Source organism: Leuciscus leuciscus (assembly GCF_965113295.1).
Source record: "Leuciscus leuciscus genome assembly, chromosome: 18".
NCBI classification, from domain to species: Eukaryota; Metazoa; Chordata; class Actinopteri; order Cypriniformes; family Leuciscidae; genus Leuciscus; species Leuciscus leuciscus.
In genome coordinates, this window is record NC_138742.1 from 8,787,202 (window position 1) to 8,807,959 (window position 20,758).

General features: G+C 34.8%; 4 protein-coding genes across 7 annotated transcripts; all 4 read right to left on the reverse strand.

Annotated features, from left to right (window-relative positions):
- Nucleotides 1-23: 23 nt before the first annotated feature.
- On the reverse strand, nucleotides 24-3,445 carry cdaa (cytidine deaminase a). The gene is made up of 5 exons (XM_082146302.1): nucleotides 3,351-3,445; nucleotides 1,509-1,655; nucleotides 1,153-1,264; nucleotides 1,013-1,070; nucleotides 24-309 (listed from the first exon to the last, which is right to left on the reverse strand). Exons 1-5 carry the CDS (start codon nucleotides 3,352-3,354, stop codon nucleotides 190-192), a joined length of 441 nt encoding a protein of 146 aa, XP_082002428.1. The 5' UTR covers nucleotides 3,355-3,445; the 3' UTR covers nucleotides 24-189.
- Nucleotides 3,446-3,465: 20 nt separating this feature from the next.
- LOC309481369 (serine/threonine-protein kinase PINK1, mitochondrial-like) lies at nucleotides 3,466-5,639 on the reverse strand. The gene is made up of 2 exons (XM_082146277.1): nucleotides 5,184-5,639; nucleotides 3,466-3,866 (listed from the first exon to the last, which is right to left on the reverse strand). The coding sequence occupies exons 1-2, from the start codon at nucleotides 5,538-5,540 to the stop codon at nucleotides 3,474-3,476; spliced, it is 750 nt and encodes a 249-aa protein (XP_082002403.1). The 5' UTR covers nucleotides 5,541-5,639; the 3' UTR covers nucleotides 3,466-3,473.
- Nucleotides 5,640-5,770: 131 nt separating this feature from the next.
- On the reverse strand, nucleotides 5,771-9,547 carry LOC309481385 (cytidine deaminase-like). 2 transcript variants are annotated; one of them, XM_082146300.1, is made up of 5 exons: nucleotides 9,403-9,547; nucleotides 8,098-8,244; nucleotides 6,829-6,940; nucleotides 6,689-6,746; nucleotides 5,771-6,064 (listed from the first exon to the last, which is right to left on the reverse strand). In XM_082146300.1, the coding sequence occupies exons 2-5, from the start codon at nucleotides 8,222-8,224 to the stop codon at nucleotides 5,942-5,944; spliced, it is 420 nt and encodes a 139-aa protein (XP_082002426.1). In that variant the 5' UTR covers nucleotides 8,225-8,244; nucleotides 9,403-9,547; the 3' UTR covers nucleotides 5,771-5,941. The 2 variants fall into 2 exon arrangements, with proteins under 2 accessions (XP_082002426.1, XP_082002425.1); XM_082146299.1 differs by lacking the exon at nucleotides 9,403-9,547 and having other exon boundaries at nucleotides 8,098-8,379.
- Nucleotides 9,548-11,267: 1,720 nt separating this feature from the next.
- LOC309481359 (trypsin) lies at nucleotides 11,268-17,867 on the reverse strand. Of its 3 annotated transcripts, none has more exons than XM_082146265.1 (5): nucleotides 15,987-17,867; nucleotides 15,667-15,725; nucleotides 14,881-15,302; nucleotides 13,364-13,621; nucleotides 11,268-12,011 (listed from the first exon to the last, which is right to left on the reverse strand). In XM_082146265.1, the coding sequence occupies exons 2-5, from the start codon at nucleotides 15,713-15,715 to the stop codon at nucleotides 11,859-11,861; spliced, it is 882 nt and encodes a 293-aa protein (XP_082002391.1). In that variant the 5' UTR covers nucleotides 15,716-15,725; nucleotides 15,987-17,867; the 3' UTR covers nucleotides 11,268-11,858. The 3 variants fall into 3 exon arrangements, with proteins under 3 accessions (XP_082002391.1, XP_082002392.1, XP_082002390.1); XM_082146266.1 differs by having other exon boundaries at nucleotides 14,881-15,022; nucleotides 15,152-15,302; nucleotides 15,667-17,867; XM_082146264.1 differs by having other exon boundaries at nucleotides 15,667-17,867.
- Between the last annotated feature and the right edge of the window lie 2,891 nt (nucleotides 17,868-20,758).

Genomic DNA, 20,758 nt, shown 5'->3' on the forward strand with positions numbered 1-20,758 from the left:
ACGAAAAATCTTGACGCGGTGAGTCAATTATTAACCACACAACAGTTCAGAATTTATTATTAGTTTACACATTTACTGTATGTTTTCATTGCGAAATAATAGAACCATACATCCATTCATTATCTATCCTACACATCTGCTTTGTAACATGGCATCATAATATCAGCTTTGTTTCTTAAAGTCATCAGTCTAATGGTTTTGCTCTTGTAGGTCTTCAGGGCCAAATGAACATGGCAGGAGCTCTTCCAATGTCATCAGTTTGTAAGATCCATCAGGTTTTACACGATAAACGTCCCACTGTGTGCCAAACTGCAAAAAACATATCCAGTCTGTTAACTGACAGTGTTAATAAAAGGTGAAACATTATTTGTATTCTAATGCAATTTTGTGGTTTTTGTTCTAAGCCTCATCTAAATTTCACAATTTCTTTTATTTCTAAATGTGCAGTTTGTCATTGTTGACTCATGTTTCGGCCATGTTCTGACTGATGACTTGCTTTTGCATGCCACTGAGTAACTGCAAGTTTTTATGTTTTTGTCAATTATAGAAATAATAATTACAATGACAATTATCAATTATTTTATTTGCTAACACTTTATTTTATAGTGTCCTTGTAACACGTTACATGTACACTGTAAAAAAAATATTTATGATCAATAAGTTATGACAGCAATGTTTTTACATTGCATTAACTCATCAAAATAAGCTAAATCAATTTTTTTTCATCTTATTAAAAGTTAAACAATACATTTAAGTCAGTTTGATGTAATTAAAGTTGGAATTACTTAAACATACAAGTTGATTGAACTTAAAATTCATGCTACTTCTTTTAGTGTAGTTACTAACTATAAATTATGCATCATTACACGCAACTAACCCTAAACCAAACCTCAATCCTAACCCTATAGTAAGCACATGTAGTTTATTGTTACGCAGTACTTTAATGCATAATTACACTGTAACACAGACACCTTAAAATAAAGTGTAATCTTTCATTTTTAGAAGAACTAACCTCTCTCATGAACTGTCTGCATCCTCCACATGGAGAAATAACCCGGTCTTCAAGGTCACTGCACAAAACACAATGTACACCAGGAATATAACTCTACAGTATGTACTTATACTTCAGCCAATACATATATCTCAAAATACCTGGCAATTGCGATGGCTTTGAAGGTGGTATGTCCCTCAGACACAGCTTTAGAGATAGCAGTCCTCTCAGCACACAATCCAGCAGGGTAACATGCATTCTCTACATTACAACCTGTTAACAGAACATCACCATATACTGATGAACCATGAAAAAACAGAGATGTAATCTTGATTTATATATAAATCCTAGTCTGGTTTCCTTTTGGAGCATCTATTTAGCATATGCAAATTAAATATGTATTTTTTTTTAAATGTTATTTATGTATTTGTAAAACGTTTGAATGGTATACATGTATTTGTAGCTTTCAATATATCTAACTACACTTATCTTTTAAAAGTGTATAAGAGTGTCCCACCTGTGAACACGCTTCCATTGCTTGTTAAGACAGCTGCTCCAACCCTGAACTTGCTGTAGGGACAGTACGCCAGGTTTCTGGCTTCCAGAGATTTCTGAACAAGCGCTTGTAGGCTCTGGCTATTCATAACTCTGCTGACTGAAGACTCTGTTTCAAAAGACAGGCACTGAATGGCTTCAAGGGTAGGGTATGGAGTTTATATTGTGCCATAATTAAACAAACAAATCCAGCAATTTGCAAACGATCTGCTTTGCAAAAGAAAACTCGGCTCGCAAACAAATTTATTCTGCTTTGCAAAAGAAAACTCGACTCGCAAACAAATTTATTCTGCTTTGCAAAAGAAAACTCGACTCGCAAACAAATTTATTCTGCTTTGCAAAAAAAACTCGACTCGCAAACAAATTTATTCTGCTTTGCAAAGGAAAGCTCGACTCGTAAACAAATTTATTCTGCCTTGCAAAGGAAAGCTCGACTCGTAAACAAACAGAAAGCAATGTGCAAGTACAAAGGTCAATGCAGTGGAGTAACACATTTGCATTGTGTTTTGCAAATATAAATAAATGAGCCTAGATAATATTTCACAAATAAATACAAACCATCCCACAAATTGCATGTAACCTTTGAACAAATTCCAAATCTAGTGCATACAAATGCATATCTGTCTGTTATCATTGTGAGACACTTGGCTTTTTATGAGATCTCTCGGCTCGATTTTCTCACAAATGTGTCCAGGCAGATTTTCTCACAAATGCAGTTGAGCATATTCCTCTTCTAAAACAGTAGATGGCGCTAAACTAGGGGATTCATTTAGCACTAGTCTCCAGGGAGAAGCACTGATTTGAAACTTGCCTTTGCCTACAGTTGAGGAGAACAGGTGTGTTTCTGTCTTACTTTAACTATAATTAATTAACCTTCTTAAGGTTTTCTTTTCTAAAATGTTTATTGCATATCTAGACAGAAATCCACAATAGCACTTCACTCTCTCTAGGATAGGGGAATCTATAACCTGAAAGCTCTGCCATCATATGTTGCTTTTTTTTTTTTTTTTTTTTATCTACATCGGACGCGTGCGAAATGACTAAATTAGTGATTATGATTACACTGAACGAATCTATTTCTTTCGTTCTCCATAAATTAATGAGAACATTTCATTTAATTGAAAGGAGGGTTTCATTTGTCTGTCCAAAATAATAATCTGGGCACTGCATACGTCACAGGCAAGTTAAGAAACAATTGTATATTGTTTGTTTTGTTCATTAATTTATTACATTTATTATACATTATGAATTCCAACTAAATAAATAAGTGGGACCCTCCTTTCAATTAAATGAAATGTTCTCATTAATTTATGGAGAACGAAAGAAATAGATTCGTTCAGTAAATGTAAAAATGCAACATATAATGGCAGAGCTTTCAGTTTATAAATTCCCATATTCTAGAGAGAGTGAATTGCTACTAAGTGCTAATCTGTCTAGATATGTAATAAACATTTTGCAAAAGAAAACCTCAAAAAGGTTAATTATAGATAAAGTATGACAGAAACACACCTGTTCACCGGTCATTTTCATCAGCTGTAGGCAAAGGCAAGTTTCAAATCAGTGCTTCTCCCGGGAGACTAGTGCTAAATGAATCCCCTAGTTTAGCGCCATCTACTGTTTTAGAAGAGGAAGATGCTCAACTGCATTTTTGAGAAAATCGAGCCGAGAGATCTCATAAAAAGCCAAGTGTCTCACAATCATAACAGACAGATATGCATATAAATAGCAAATAGCAAAGCCACTGGCAATGATTCAGTGTATTTTAAGGCCATGTTGTACTGCTAAAGTTCACATACAAACTCACCCATCCAAAGCAATCTCTTCTTGCTCTTTGGATAAAGCACGTGGACATGCCGGAACCAACTCCATAGACATAGAGCGAAGGATGGCGTCACTTGATGAACTAGTCTACAGGACAGTATCATGTTCAGTCTGCCATTAGAAAAACCTGTTGATGTATTCTGGAATACTCTATATGTATTCTACACAAAATGCAAAAAATTTCCCCTTTCCAAAATAGAATTAATAATGCTAAAATGCTGTAACTTCTCACCCCAATGTTCCACATCATTTTCATAGCTAAAGGAAAGCTGGGTGTAGCAGGGAACGGCCCTGATTTCTCATTGCCAGTTTCCTTCTGGTTCAGGTCCACCAGTGAACACTTCTCTCTCTCCGCAGGGGCCGCGAACGGAGCCGCTGCCTCATACACGGCTGCACTGCAACCTTTCCCGATCTGTTTCCCAGTGACATAGTCCTCCAACTTGTACCCTGAGGTAAAGGGCTTCAGTGGACTCTGGAAGTTCTTCTTAGTGAATACGGCCTACATTGTGAAACATTGTGAGAAAAAATTCAAATGAACATGTAAATAAAAATGTAATTGCAGTTGAAACACACGTGCAATGTTTTTGTAGCAGGATCATTTTTCCAGATTAAAAATAAAATAAAAATAGAATGGATAAGTTGTATTACTAAGAAATGCAGTTGCACTTGCAGACGAATTATAATGGATTACAGATGTAACAGATGTAAAAGATGTAATTTGCATATATTTATAATACTCTCTGCATACCGTTTTGCATATGTACTTATGGTTAAACCTATTTAATTACAAAACTGACTAGGTTAAATTAAATTTAGAAGTACATTTACAATTATATCCATTTATCCAAAGCGACTTACAAAAGAGGAACAAATGCAATTCATCAAAGAGCAAACATTATTTGTAATTTACAAAGCCAGGTTTATTAGACAGCTAGATTAGGAAGCAAGATAGAAGAGAATAATTTTTTGTTTCTGTGTGTTTGCTAGAAGTAACTAGTAATCTGACACAATAAATAATTTAATCAATAATGGCATGTAAAAACCTGAAATTACTATGGTAGTCTTTAGTACTTTTCTAAGTAGTTTATGACAACTAATGACCGGTTTAGTTTAATAACTTGTCATTTCCTTCACTATTTTACCAATTGCATTTAATAATGTGTAACAAGGAATATGAAATGTAATATTATATTAACCCTCTGGTACAGTTCAGTCATTTCTTTCATTTATTGGAAACGTTCAGTAAATTTCACACAGTTTTAGAGTAAAACGTACTCAAGTTCACTTTTTAAAACTTTTTTCACCTCAGCAATAATCTGCCAAGTGACATATTTAAAAAGAGACCAAACTTCAGGCTGTGCTCTAAAGCAATATAAATGTTTAAGTTGGAAATTTCATTTTCAGGTTCATGCTCAAAAAGTGAATAAATGGATTATAACTACTGCATAAATACAAGTACCATAAAAAAAACCCCTAAAAATATTATATAAAAACATTATCTAACTAAAATATAGAACAATAATTTCATTTAAATACTAATAAAAAAGATTAACAGTACCAGAGGATTAACTGAACAAATATAACGAGACACACACACACACACACACACACACACACACACACACACACACACACACACACAATTGCATTCAAAGAATAAATAATGTTCAGTTCATGCATTCCCTGGGAATCAAACCCATAACCATGTTCTACTGTTTGAGCTACAGGAATGCTCAATGATCATCATCATCATCATCATCATCATTTGATATACAACTGTAGTCACTGTTGTGTTCTTCTGGGATGCTGTGGTCACCTGTATCTTCTGACACACAGCAACGCTTGTCCTGTCCTCCTCCAACTGCTGTTCAATCAGGGTTAAACCCACCCCAAAAGCCAGGAAAACAGCCCTGTTCCGGGGTGAACCAACCCCAATCACTCTCCTAAAAGCGCCGGACTGGAGCTGGGCGGCCAGCCCGCTGAGAGACAGGCGGAAGAAGCGGTACCGGCCAGGCAAGAAGGTCTGCGGCTGAACGGTGCGGGTCGGCCGGGACACACGCAGTCGCTCACCGCGGAACTTCGCTGCCACACGGCCGGCTGGTTTGAAGAGACCCAGCTGGAAAACTGACCTCGCCAGCTCCAACCCCCGACCGAGAGCATGTTTCACTGACATTTTGAGCCAAATAAACAACTAAATTTCGCGTTGACAGAAAAAAACAATTAGGTACCCTTGACTTCTCCCTGCATTATTTCTTAAGGACAGTGTTTATGTAATGCTGATTGGTCGGCGAGACGGCTACCAATTTTCAAAATAAAAGTCAGAAGGCAGGTATTTCACAATAAAAGTCCAAGTGATATGTATTTTAAAATAAAAGTACGAAAAATCTTGACGCGGTGAGTCAATTATTAACCACACAACAGTTCAGAATTTATTATTAGTTTACACATTTACTGTATGTTTTCATTGCGAAATAATAGAACCATACATCCATTCAATACATTACAAATATATCTATCCATCCTTCACATTTGCATTACATGGCATCATACTTTCAGCTTTGTTTCTTAAAGTCATCAGTCTAATGGTTTTGCTCTCAGGTCTTCAGGGCCAAATGAACATGGCAGGAGCTCCTCCACTGTCATCAGTTTGTAAGATCCATCAGATTTTGAAAGATAAACTTCCCACTGTGTGCCAAACTGCAAAAAAACATATCCAGTCTGTTAACTGACAGTGTTAATGAAAGGTGAAAAATTATTTGTGCATTACTCTATTGCAATATTCTAATGGAATTTTGTGTTTTTTGTTCTAAGCCACACCTAAATTTCACAATTTCTTTTATTTCTAAATATGCAGTTTGTCATTGTTGACTCATGTTTCGGCCATGTTCTGACTGATGACTTGCTTTTGAATGCCACAGAGTAACTGCAAGTTTTTATGTCTTTGTCAATTAATAATAATAATATGAACAATAAGTTATGACAACAATGTTTTTACATTGCATTAACTCATCAAAATAAGATAAATAAAAAAAAATCGACTTTTTAAAAGTTAAACAAGACATTTAAGTCAGTTTAATGTAATTAAAGTTGAAATTACTTAAACACACAAGTTGATTGAACTTAAAATGTATGCTACTTTTTTTTAGCGTAGTTACTGTAGTAATAACTATAAATGATGCATCATTACATGCAACTAACCCTAAACCAAACCCCAATAAGTACATGTAGTTTATTATTACGCAGTACTTTAATGCATAATTACACTGTCTATAACAAACACCTTAAAATAAAGTGTAATCTTTCATTTTTAGAAGAACTAACCTCTCTCATGAACTGTCTGCAGCCTCCACATGGAGAAATAACCCGGTCTTCAAGGTCACTGTACAAAACACAATGTACACCAGGAATATAACTCTACAGTATGTACTTATACTTCAGCCAATACATATATCTGAAAATACCTGGCAATTGCGATGGCTTTGAAGGTGGTGTGTCCCTCAGACACAGCTTTAGAGATAGCAGTCCTCTCAGCACACAATCCAGCAGAGTAGCATGCGTTCTCTACATTACAACCTGTTAACAGAACATCACCATATACTGATGAACCATGAAAAAACAGAGATGTAATCTTGATTTGTATACAGTACAGGCCAAAAGTTTGGACACATTACTATTTTTAATGTTTTTGAAACAAGTTTCTTCTGCTCATCAAGCCTGCATTTATTTGATAAAAAATACAGAATTTTTTTAAATATTGTGATATATTAGTACAATTTTAAATAATTGGTTTTCAATTTATTATACTTTAAATTATCATTTATTTCTGTGATGCCAAGCTGAATTTTCAGGATCATTACTCCAGTCTTCAGTGTCACATGTGACATCCAGTCTATCACGTGATCCTTTAGAAATCATTCTAATATTCTGATTTATTATGAGTGTTGGAAACAGTTCTGCTGCCTAATATATTTGATGAATAAAAGGTTAAAAAGAACTGCATTTATTCAAAATAATAAAAAAAATTATAATAATGTAAATCTTCTTTACTATCACTTTTTATCAATTTAACACATCCTTGCTGAATAAAAGTATTGATTTATTTAAAAAAACTTACTTACTTACTGACCAGTAGTGTATATTGTTGTTACAAAAGATTTCTATTTTTAAAACATTTGCTCCTTTTTCTTTTTCTTTTTTTTATTCATCAAAGTATCCTAAAAAAGTATCACAGGTTATGAAAAAATATTAAGCAGCAGAACTGTTTCCAACTTTGATAATGAATCATCATATTAGAATGATTTCTAAAGGATCATGTGATAGACTGGAGTAATGATCCTGAAAATTCATTTTGCATCACAGAAATGATCATTTAAAGTATAATGAATTGAAAACCAATTATTTGAAATTGTAATAATATATCACAATATTACATTTTTTTTCTGTATTTTTGATCAAATAAATGCAGGCTTGATGAGCAGAAGAAACTTCTTTCAAAAACATTAAAAATAGTAATGTGTCCAAACTTTTGGCCTGTGCTGTACATACATGTCTCATATTGCTGGTCTGGTTTCTTTTTGGAGCATCCATTTAGCGTATGCAATTTAAATATGTATTATTATTTTTTTATGTTATTTATGTATTTGTAAAGCTTTTAAATGGTATACATGTATTTGTAGCTTTCAATATATATATCTACACTTATCTTTTAGAAGTGTATAAGAGTGTCCCACCTGTGAACACGCTTCCATTGCTTGTTAAGACAGCTGCTCCAACCCTGAACTTGCTGTAGGGACAGTACGCCTTATTTCTGGCTTCCAGAGATTTCTGAACAAGCGCTTGTGGGCTCCAGCTATTCATAACTCTGCTGACTGGAGACTCTGTTTCAAAAGACAGGCACTGCATGGCTTCAAGTCACAAGTTAATGTGTTTGTGAATGTATGTGTGTGCACGTGCGCGCGTGTGTGTGTGTGTGTGTGTGTGTGTGTGTGTGTGTGTGTGTGTGAGAGAGAGAGAGAGAGAGAGGGAGAGAGACTGTTAAAGGAGGAAATTAGTGATGCAATGACTCTTTGTGTGGAGTAATTCTGAGAACATTGTCTGTGGACATTGAACATTGCAAAATTCCCATTTACTTTAGTCATATATACATTCCGCCCTGTGGGGATATAGGCAGTGTGGTGGATTTTTTAATAGATAAAATAGACAACTGTATAAACTAATCATGTCTCTAACATCTAACTTTACTTCCTTTTTCAGGCCTAACATGATAACACTTTGAAACACAATGTACTAAAACATTCTGTCCTGTGTTTTTGAATGTTGTATGTTGTGTTGCCATATCCCTTTTACGTTGGTTGTGTGAGTGTAAAAATAATTTGGGAATTGAAACTAGACAGATGACTAAATTTGAACCTTGTGATTAACAATGAAGTAATCATTAAAACAAAGTTTGCTTTACCTAGTAACAGAAGGGTTTGCATATGAAGAACCAATCAAATTCATATCATTTTGCCATACCTCCCTATTCTATAAAAACTGTTGTATTCGTGTTAGCTGGTGGGATTCTCAATGGAATTTGTCAGAGATCCTCCGGCCTTGCTTCTTCTTGGGGGAGATTCTCTGAGAACTGCTCGAGAGATCCTCCGGCCGTGATTAAATCATTTAAAGGACATTTGCTAAGGTCTTTTTGTCGATTATTCCTGCGCAGGAAGAAAGCTAGTTAGGGAAGTAAGTTAGTTAGGTAGACTATATATTAAACGTCGATTGGAGACGTTAGGGATCGTCGATTGGAGACGGCCCCGGTAGACTATTTATTAAGCGTCGATTGGAGACGTTAGGGATCGTCGATTGGAGACGGCCCAGGGAGAACGTCGATTGGAGACGTCCTCGGTAAACTTAGGTCAGATGAGATAGGACTTAGTTAGGTTTAGGGAAAAATCTACGACAGCAGATTTCCACAAACAGGACTGCATTGCACTGTTCTAACAATCATTAAACAGAGCACGCTTAACATCATAAATAACACATTTTTCTCTTACCTTAATGTGATGTAAGCATTATTCTCATACTAGAAAATATTTAATTGAGTTAAAGCTTAGCTTTGTAAGTAACCAGACGTATGAGTAAAGATTATCCTTTTTACTCAGTCCAGAGTTCAGACACTCATGAGGAAATGACTGCAATAAAGACCAGTGATGCGCGGGTTGATCCGAAATGAGCGGGTGCCTGCGGTCACCCGCGGTTACCCGCGGTTACGAGTCATCCAAAAATATTTTTAATGATATTCGGGTCGCGGTCGGTCGGGTCGTTTGAAATAAAGATGCCAATTAAACCTTTGTAATTTATATAGTACTAGAGAGCATATGAGCGGAGTGGAGCGGTGAGAATCTCCGCTCATCGCTCACAGAACTGTCCACCCCTCCGCTCCCCCGCTCAAACATCAGGCCGCTCCGCTCATTATCGCTCAGCGCTCAACGCAGTTTGCTCCGCGCTCCACCAAAATCGCCCCCCGCTCGCTCCAAAAAAGGAAAAAAAATCTACATGTATATCACTGTTAGCTTAGACCACAGCCTTACCTCCTAAAGAACTAATGAGCAACAACAACATTTTTCAAATAGAAATGTTTTATTTCAAATTAGGCCTAGGCTATAAGGAATATAGCCTACACAAAGTCCTGTAAAATTTAACGAATAAATGGGCCTAATAATATAAATAACAATTATATAAACAAAAATATAGCCTACATACATTTCTTTTAAATAAATTTACTATTAGGCCAGAATTTTGATAAGTTAACTTTTGCGCAACGCGCACGATTAAAATTTAAATGGGCTTATATCCATTGTACACATAAACTGCTGTAAAATAAAACGAATAAATGGGCCTAATAATATAAATAAAATTTAAATAAACAAAAATATAAAAAAATATACATAAACGTTTTAAAAGTTGGCTAAATTAACTATTAGGCCAACATTCTTATAACTGAACTTTTGCGCAGCGCGCAGGATTAAAATTGAAATGGGCTTGTATCAATTGTTTGAATATTACGCTATATTTAATTTACACTTTGTTACAAGTTACCGTAGGCCATTCAATTTGCTAACCTTTTGCTTTCTTCCCAGCGTGTTCAGATAGCACACTGCATGTTTTCGAGAGATGTGTCTTTTTAGATTCCAAAATGAATCTTTACTGACTGAAACGATGTCTCCACATTCGTTTTCTTCTACCACATTATAGTTAGTTTTATATTATAGTGTAGCCTACCTGTATGACTTCTTATTTTCCTTTTTGAAGTAGCCTACTTTTTGAACTCCATTATTGAGCCGAGTTTTGACTGAAAATAGAATCCATCTTGCAGTCATCAACTGAGTCAGGCTGAGCATGCTTCAGAATCGTGGTGTGCGCGGAGCGAAATTGGAGCGGGAAATAGGGCGACGCTCCATCCTTTTAAAAATGCCGCTCTGCGCTCTGTCCAAGATCCGCCCGCTCGCTCCCGCTCCACTCCGCTCACATGCAATTTTCTATGAAATACATAGGCCTGCTACACTTTATTGGCTGAATAACTGGCGCGAAGGCACGAGCTCAGTCTGCAGGTAGAGATGGAGGCGGCAAGAGAAAAGGTGAAGACTGGGGAGTGGAAGCTCCGCAAATACAAAAAACAGAAAGAGCAAAATGTGGGAGACATTTGCCGAAATAATGAAAGATGATGACCAAAGTGCTGGCTTTGTCATGTGTACTTCTTGCTATGCATTTACTACTTTTAAAAAATGCGGGTCAGGAAGCGGGTCGGGTACAATATTTTCTTCTTTTTTTTTTTGCGGTCCGAGTTGCGGGCGGGTTAGTTGAAAACGTCGGTCGGGTGCGGGTTGTTTATACATTGACCCGCGCATCACTGATAAAGACACAAGTAAGAGCTTGTTGTAAACTTTATGTATTTAAAAATGTGACAGTGCCAGTCTCATCAATCATGTCGACAGCTGGATTTCTTCCAGGTGCATCATGGGATGCTTTTTAAATTGTTCTGATACAAGTTGATACAAGTTTTGTAAAGAAATTCATACATGGTCACAGTTTATATTTGCCTACATAAATTCAAGCATTTAAAGGAATAGTTCACTCAAAAATGAAAATTCTGTCATAATTTACTCACCCTCATGTTGTTCCAAACCTGTATATCTTCTTTTGTGTTCAACAGAAGAAAGAAACTCATACAGGTTTGGAACAACATGAGGGTGAGTAAATTATGACAGAATTTTCATTTTTAGGTGAACTATTAAGCAAACGCTTTTAGATCAAAAGAGAAACAAATTCAGTCAGTTGTGGTACTTTAAAACATAGCAATATAAATGAAAAATGGCCATACCATACTGTAAAAGAGAAAATAAAGGTATTTTAAGCATTTGATGCTTTTAAAAAGTCCAAAATATGCATGTTACTCTATAAACCTCTGGATTCTGGATGGAATAATGTGAATGGATTATGAACATGTGTTTTAGCCCTCAGAGGTGATGATCCAGTCGATCCAGCGGTTGTAGTTCCTGACTTTTGTGTAGACACCGGGATAGTACGGAAGAGCACAGCCGATTCCCCATGAAACAATGCCTTCTAAATTCCCATCACAAATAAGAGGGCCACCAGAATCTCCCTGTGAAAGACGGCAATAAGAGATTATTGTAATATTGAACAATGCAATGGAAGCATTTGCATGGTCTCACATTTTTGGATCCCACTGCATGTTTGTTATTCTGTAGTTTAAGCGAATTTTTTCTTTTTTTTTCTTTGTTACTTGCAAAGCTATAGATGATATTATCTATTATGTACCTACAGTAAGTTCGCACAGTCATCACACCTTGATTTGAACATAAAGAGTGTGAACATAAAGCCCTGAAAAGCTGTGCCATATCAGAGTACATCTAACATCTCCCTGAATTGTCAGCAGTTGACCGCACCCTTATTCCCAGAATGCCCTTTTTCAAAGAAAACCATTGAGTGACCCTTGGGGGGGATTGTGTGCTATCATAAATTAGGGAAACTGCAGATTTCCGTGACAAAGCAGGTGTGTGAGGGGTCAAACTGAAGTCAGGAAGAGCTCAGAACAGACTTGAACAACCCCGGCTTAAAGTGTCGCTAAAATAGTGTAATTTTCATTGCACCAAATCAGGGTTATTAACTAAAACTGAAACTAAAACTAAAACCATTGGAAATTTTTTTTTTGTTGTTGCTTGAAATAAATATAAAAAAGTTCACTGAAATAAAATATTACAAACACTGAAACTTATTTTATTTCAGCAAGTTGCAACATTTCATATTTTAATTTTCATCTAAAACTGAAATAAAAATTAATAAAAGCTATTTAGACATTTAAAAAAAACTTTACTAAAAATTAACAACTAAAATTAAAAATAATAATAAAAACTAGTATTTCTCAATGATACTAAAATAACACTGCACCAAAGAGAATTGCCAAAGTAATGTTTGTTTATTATTAATAATATTATTATTATTATTTTCTCAAGACACTAATTATGCTAAAGTTATTGAGAAAACAAAGAAATCAACTTTTTTTCTTTTGTCCTTTGTTCTTGATTGGCTTATTTTTACAATAGAGTCAAATTCTGCGGGGAAAAATCGCATTTATTTTCTCCATAGTGGAATTGATTTATAACAATAGCTTTTAAAAAACAGACACTGTGGGCTATGAGGTTGTTATTCGATTGTATTTACTTCAGCCTATCTTTTATTTACTAGTTTGAAAGCGGAATTCCCGGTGAACAACTACATTACCCATGATTCTGCAGAGAAATCTCCACCAATCAGAGAGTCGAAACAAGCAGATCACGCCAAATAAAAATGTAGCATCCGCCACTCCAATGACGCATGCTGTAATTTTTTTCCAGATATAAAAGTGGACTGGCACTGTTGCACTCTATTGCATTTGCTGTCACTAGTGTTGTGTAAATGAGATTTGCACTCATTTGCACTGAAAGCTGTGATTACCTGGCAGGAGTCTTTCCCCCCGAAGCGCGAGCCTGCGCAGATCATGTTGTCATTGACTCTGTAGTAGTAGTAGTATTGGCAGTTGGGGATGATCTCCACATCCACTGCACGCAGAATCGGTGACAGATAGAAGCTGTAGTGTCGTGTCACTCCCCATCCGCTCACGGTGCAGCTGATTCCTCCCACTAAATCAGGTGTGTCTATGGTTGGCACTGGGGCCGGCTGAACATTAGCGTTCATCTGAGCTGGAACACTGAGCTGGGGAAAAATAAATAAGATGTCTTCATGTCAGGTGGGTAATTTCTGCAGAAATTGCTAATAATAATGACAGTTTCCAAACAGGTTTCCCTAAAAACACTCTCCCCATCTGTCACTGGGCAAACAAACAGATAGTCCCGCCCCAGGGCTCACGTCATTGGTTCTGGTAGAGTCAGAAGATGCTCAAACAAAAACAGGCAATGTTTTGAAAGACTCTTCTGTGTTTGGAGACTTGAACTGGTCTAGATCTTGGCAAACAGTGTATAAACATAAACTAAATACTGATTATTCTTGTGATTTCTGGATAGGTGACAAGGAAACCATTTTTGTTTTGTTTTTCACTGCATACAAAAATATTCTGGATTGATGTGGAATCTTTCATTAAGAATATATTTAACATTGCTGAGTGGATTTGACAATGATACACTTCGAAGACAATGGAATTAATAAAGATAAGGAATATATTGTACAAATTTTAACTTTAATGTGAAAGTTTCACATTCATGAAATGAAATGGTCTGACTCAAAATAATTTTTCTCACTTTAAAAGGCAATTACAGCCTACAACATTAAGCATGTATAATATTGTTACATAAAGTTTAGATATAGTACATGTGTGCGTGTGTGTGTGTGTTCTATTTTATTATAATTATTGTATTGTACTGTACTCTGGCCCTGGTTTATTATATCTTTGTCTTTTTTAACTTTTGAATGAATATTTATAATAAATTGCAGCTTTCATATTCAAGTAAACTTTGTGTAAAAAATCGTATTTGCTGTCATTAAACTGCATTATAATTAGTGCCGTCAAATTGATTAATCACATCTTACATAAAAGTTTTAGTTTACATTATATATGTATATATACAGTATATGTGTGAGAGTGTATGTGTGCGTGTCTGCGTACGTGTGTGTGTGTGTGTGTGTGTGTGTGTGTGTGTGTGTGTGTGTGTGTGTGTGTGTGTGTGTGTGTGTGTGTGTGTGTGCGCGTGTGTATAGACAGTATACACACACACACACATATTAAGTAAACAAAGAATCATGATTAATCGATTTGACAACACTAATTATAATATGAGGTTGTTAAAAATAACGGCATTAATCAATCATTGCAGATTAAACAGGGATATTGGAGAAATTATCATACAAACAAAAAAAAATGTCTGTGGCAGCAGTCCTCTTGACTCTGAGTCAGTATTTGTAAATGAGACAAAGTTTCAGTATCAGTAGTTTCTTGTATTTGTTACTATGTTTCTTACCTTAATGAGCATGATGTCATTGTTAAAAGTTTTTGGATTGTAGGCAAAATGATTGTAGACTCTTGAGGCGTTAAATACTTGCTCAAATCCCTCTTCTACAGCGAGACTGTGCTCACTCAGCACCACCTGAATCACACTGGCTCTGTTGATCCAAATACAATAAAACAAAGGTCTCATTGTTGCATGAAATAACTTTATAATAAATTGTTGTTTTAAAAGCGCTTGAGTAACTGTGTGTCGGAGTGATGTGTTGACATGTTGCAGTACGTACGGTCTCCAGCAGTGGGCAGCAGTCACCACCCACTGCGGCTGAATGAGGGTTCCTCCACAGTAATGCTTCCTGTCAACCTGAAGAGACGCCTGGTACTTGATGGAGTAAGGCACGACCTCTTGACCCCCGATGATCCTTTGTGGTAATGTATCTAGTCAAGATAAAGAACATGGAGAAAATGTTATTCACATTTTGCTGTATATCCATCATTTTATAAGAATATTTATATTCTTCAACATTTATCATGTTAAAATGCGTTCTGCTATCTCTGTTACGCAATCAGAAAACCATTGACCCACATACCATGTAACCACTCGATTTGAGCTTGTTTATGATTATACACATTTATGTGTGATTATTAATGTACCTTTTTTTTTTAAATCATGACTTCATATTGAATGCTACATACTTACATTTTTAATGTGGATCAGACTTAGATTCATTTTACTTAAAAGTGTGCATACAACTTTATGGAGTCAAATAACTGCTATTTAATGAAGAATTGAATTGCTTACCTCTGACCGTTACAGCGAGCACAAGAAATACCCACAATAACTGAGCCATTCTTTCCGCACTGTAACGAGAAAAAAGCATCCGAAACACAAGTAAAAATTATGAAAGCCTGTAATAAATGAAAGCGAGTCTCTCAATGCTTAGAATGAAACGGTCTTCATGTCTGCTTGCATCCTTCAAAACTCTACAATAGCAACCTGACACAGTTCAAGAGTGCAGAACAAATGATCATGTCACTTTTTTTACAGTTGATTACTGTATTACAAGATGCTCTAATGCCTATTACACATACATGAAGGAAGGAAATTTAAATAAGACTCACCAGTGATAATTCCTCACCTCTCAAGCCTTGAATGACCTCCAACTGCTGATTTCTGTTCTCTTAGAGCTTTTTTATAATGACACCATATCCATGTGAAACAACAAATTGTACGTTTATCCCACAGTAAAAGAGACCCTGACCTAGTACCTGACAAAGATGTCCCTCAGTGTCATGCATATCTGATTCAACGCTCTTTATGATCACTTATTGTGTGCTTGTGTTGTGGAACAACACCCTGTTCAGTCATTTCAATGGCAGTGTTAAATAGAAGTACTGTGGGTGTTGTCAATCAGAAAGAGTTTCAAAATATTGCAAGCTTGAGTTACATGGTCGGAAAGACATGTTTTAAAGTGAATGAGTTCATTTTTCTCAGAAATTACACGTGGCTGTCTTTAGCATACTGATTGTACGCCATCCTTGTAAATACATTTTCGATAACATGCAGATTTTCAAAATTGGAGCCTGAAATTGTTCAACATTACAAATTATTTGGAGCTAAAGACCTGTCAAGTTTTAAACGGGATAGTTCAACCAAAGTTTTAAAGGGATAGTTCACCCAAAAATGATAATTTTGTCATAATTTACCCTCAAGTTGTTGTCATTTCTACACAAAACAAGATATTTAGAAAAATGTTGGTAACCAAACAGTTGATAGCCATTGACTTCCATAGTATGAAAAAGAAAAAACAAATACTATGGAAGTCAATGGCCACTGTCAACTGTTTGGTTACTAACATTCTTTCAAATATCTTCTTTTGTGTTCAACAGAAGAAAGAAACTCGTACAGGTTTGGAACAACATGAGGGTGAGTAAATTATGACAGAATTTTCATTTTTGGGTGAACTATCCCTTTAAGTCTAATGAAGAACATGAGATGCACAGGCTTGATCGAAGTGCTGTGTATTTATTAAACAATGTAAAGTCAGGTAATCCAATACTAGCAAACTCAAAGAATCAGCAGGGCACAAACAACACCAAATACAAACAGAACAAACTGATGGACTTAAATACACAAGGATAATGAACTAAACGTGAACAGGTGGTACTTAATCAATAACCATAGTAACAAAGAAAGGCTGCATTCGAAATTGCACACTTCCCTACTATATAGTATATGTGACAAAAGAAGTATGTCTGAATTCATTGCTCATAAAAGAGTGGGTGAAAAGTATCCGGATGACCTACTACTTCCGGCGAGATTCTGAAGTGTGCAGACGATGGACACTTTACTATCCCATGAGGCCACGGGAGAGGATTTGTGAAGCGACTGACGCTGGAAGGTCACATGATAATGACAACATGGTGAATTTAGTACGTCTGAATTACATTGATACGACAGACACTCATACTATACAGAATGTACTTTTTAGCGGTCGTGAAGTAATTACTTGTTCAAAAAAAGTACCTTCTCAAGAGAGTATGCGATTTCGGACACAACCATTGAGCGGGAAAATTAAACAAAGGAAACAGGAAACAATTGAAACTGAAATCAAAACACATCAAAGAAAGTATAATGTGACAAGACATTCACGTCATGTCACATCAAGAATCTTTATAATAAGCCATTTGTCGCCAGTTTAGCAGATCAAAACGATATAAAATGTGCTATAAAAGCAGCAGTTGTTTAAGTAAATGTTTATATTTTAATAAGCAATGTGGTTATTGAGGAAATTATGATTTTATCAGTTAATGGTACTGAGAAGTCATGCCTAGTTTTGATTGTATACCTTGATTTAAACTGAGTAACTATGGATGGTTGCTATGTGTGACATTAAATATGGTTCTCAGATTTAAATGAACTGAATCAGTTCCTCTCTGACATTAAATTAATGCATTATATTCTGATAAATGTGCACATAATAAACACATTATTTCCCAGATATATATGCATCTAGTTGCATATCGCATAGCCAGACAGACTATAATTTATTTAACTTGTCATTTTTGTTTGTTTTGTCTGACAACGTGCTTTTCCCTGCAAACACATCCCCCTTCACACCATGTTATTGTGTTCAATCCTTCATCCCTAAACTCACACCCACTCAGACTGTGGGAGTTTTATCAAAACAACAGTTGCTGTCTACAGAATTGCTTTAAGACTCTCTCTTGGGAAAAGTTTGACATTATAGGAGCTTTACTGAACATGAAGATAAAATCAGGTCGTCTCAGGAGTGTCTCAATACTGTCTGATTTGGTTCATTTGATACATCAGTATTGAAACTTTGTTTATAGAACTATGCACATAGGTTTTTTTTATTTTTTTTTATTTTTTTTACAGTAAATATTGTAATTTGTTTTAGTCAGTGTGCAATGCTGTACATTTTTCCTTCTTTAACACAAAAGGTGAGGTTGATTTTATATTATGTATGGTCCGTAAAATAAAATAAATAAAATAGGTAATCAGCTGTAATTTGATAATTCCAGTGAACGTCATCTACAGTTATTCCACATAATTATGTAGAATTTTATGGTTTGGACTAAACTATACTAAACTAAACTAAACTAAACTCAAATCAAATCAAATCAAATCAAATCAAATCAAATCAAATCAAATCAAATCAAATCAAAAACAACCAGCTAAAAGTATTCAAGAGTTAGTTCCAGAAAATGATCAGAGGACACTTGTTTAGATTTTTTTTGACATTTTGACAACTTTCAGCCTATCTTAAATGATTCTCGAAATTTTAACAAAACCTCATCTACAGCTAAATTAAATTAAATTAAATCAGCTGTAATTTGATAATTCCAGTGAACGTCATTTAAAGGTATCCTACATAATTATGTAGAATTTTATGGTTTGGAACCTTTTTGAAAATGAATAGAACTTATAGAATAGAAATAAAATCAGAAATGATTAAAACCTCATCTACAACTTAACTTAACTTAACTAAACTTAACTTCTTAACTTAACTTCTTAACTTAACTTAACTTAACTTAACTTAACTTAACTTAACTTAACTAAAATCAAAGCAAATAAAAAACAACTAGCTAAAAGTATTCAAGAGTTTAGTTCATGGAAATTATCACATTATCATTTGGTATCAGATGACACTTGATTTGATTTTTGGACATTTTGACAACTTTCAGCCTATCTTAAATGATTCTTACAATTTTAACAAACTAAACTAAACTAAACTAAAATTGGTTATCAGCTGTAATTTGATTATTCCAGTGAATGTCATCTACTGTTATTCCACAAGATTATGCAGAATTTTATGTTTTGGAATAATTTAGTAAATTTAATTAATTAATTAAATACAACTGGTCATCAGCTTAAGTTGTTTGTCATCTAAAGCTGTTCTACATAATTCATTCTTTCCCAAATTGCTAAAAAGACTATAAATGTTTATTATATGGTTAACACAACTATGGAATCTATTAAATAAAATAGTTTTGTTGATCTTGCCAACACTCCCAGCGTGTGGAGATCTCAGCAGAGCTGTGACATCACTGCTACCCTAATTATCATGACAACTGTATGGCTGGATGATCCCATTAAGAGGTCAAATATTAATGAAGGGCAAACCGAAGATTAATAACTCTCTATTAAACCATGACAGGACCCTGAAGGGTTCTGAGCAGTGAATCTAACACACATGTCACGATGATGAGGAGGGTGAGGAAGGGGGCTAATAGGTCTGTTGTGGTCGCACTAACAGAGCAGAACAGGAGATCAAGCGTAAAAACTTCAGCGGTCAGCACCCGGGGGGAAGCAGACATGAGGAGAAGAGAGAGAGCGACAACAAGTGAGACGTAGATTGTGCTGTGTCAGATTCAGAAGAGATCATTAGCTAACACTGGCCTCAGAGATCACACCGAGAACAAGACGAGGACTATTTCATCCGCACCTTCATTTTTAATGATCCGTGCTCCAGATCTGGGGCAATCCCACAATTCCCCAGCAGATAGCGCTTATTAGGTTTTTTTCTGCTGGTCTAATTGGTCAAGTTGTTCAAATTCGTACTTTGCCTGTTCATATTTTTACTGGCCCCACTTTTCTTACACGTTTTGTTGTGTGATTTTTTTTATATATATATAGAATGTAAAAATATATAATATAAATATATTTTATGTATAAAAATAACTATATATACATATATACATATATATACTTATAGAATAGAAATAAAATTGTAAATGATTAAAACCTCATCTACAACTAAACTAAAATCAAATCAAATCAAAAACAACCAGCTAAAAGTATTCAAGAGTTAGTTCCTGAAAATGAAAACTGAAAACTAAACTAAAATAAAAAAAAATTGACACAACTAAACTAAACTAAACTAAAATTGGTCATCAGCTGTAGTTTATTATGTTGTAATATTATGTTTTGGAATAATTTTGCACATGAAATGAAATAAAATAAAATGGGTCATCAGCTGCAGTTTGATTATTCCAGTGATTGTCGTCATCTACTGTTATTCCACAAGATTATGTATATATATATATATATATATATATATATATATATATATATATATATATATATTTCTAAAATAAAATAACCAGTGAAAATATTGCAAAAAATCGTTCAGTAGTTAGTTCCGGAAAATGATCAAATTATCATTTGTTATCAGTTGACACTTGTTTTGTTTTTTACATTTTGACAATTTTTTTGACAAAATGATTCTCGCAATTTTAACAAAACCTCATCTACAACTTGAATAGAATAGAAAGAAATATAAAAAAATAAATAAAATAAAATAAAATAAAATAAAATAAAATAAAATAAAATAAAATAAAATAAAATAAAATAAAATAAAATAAAATAA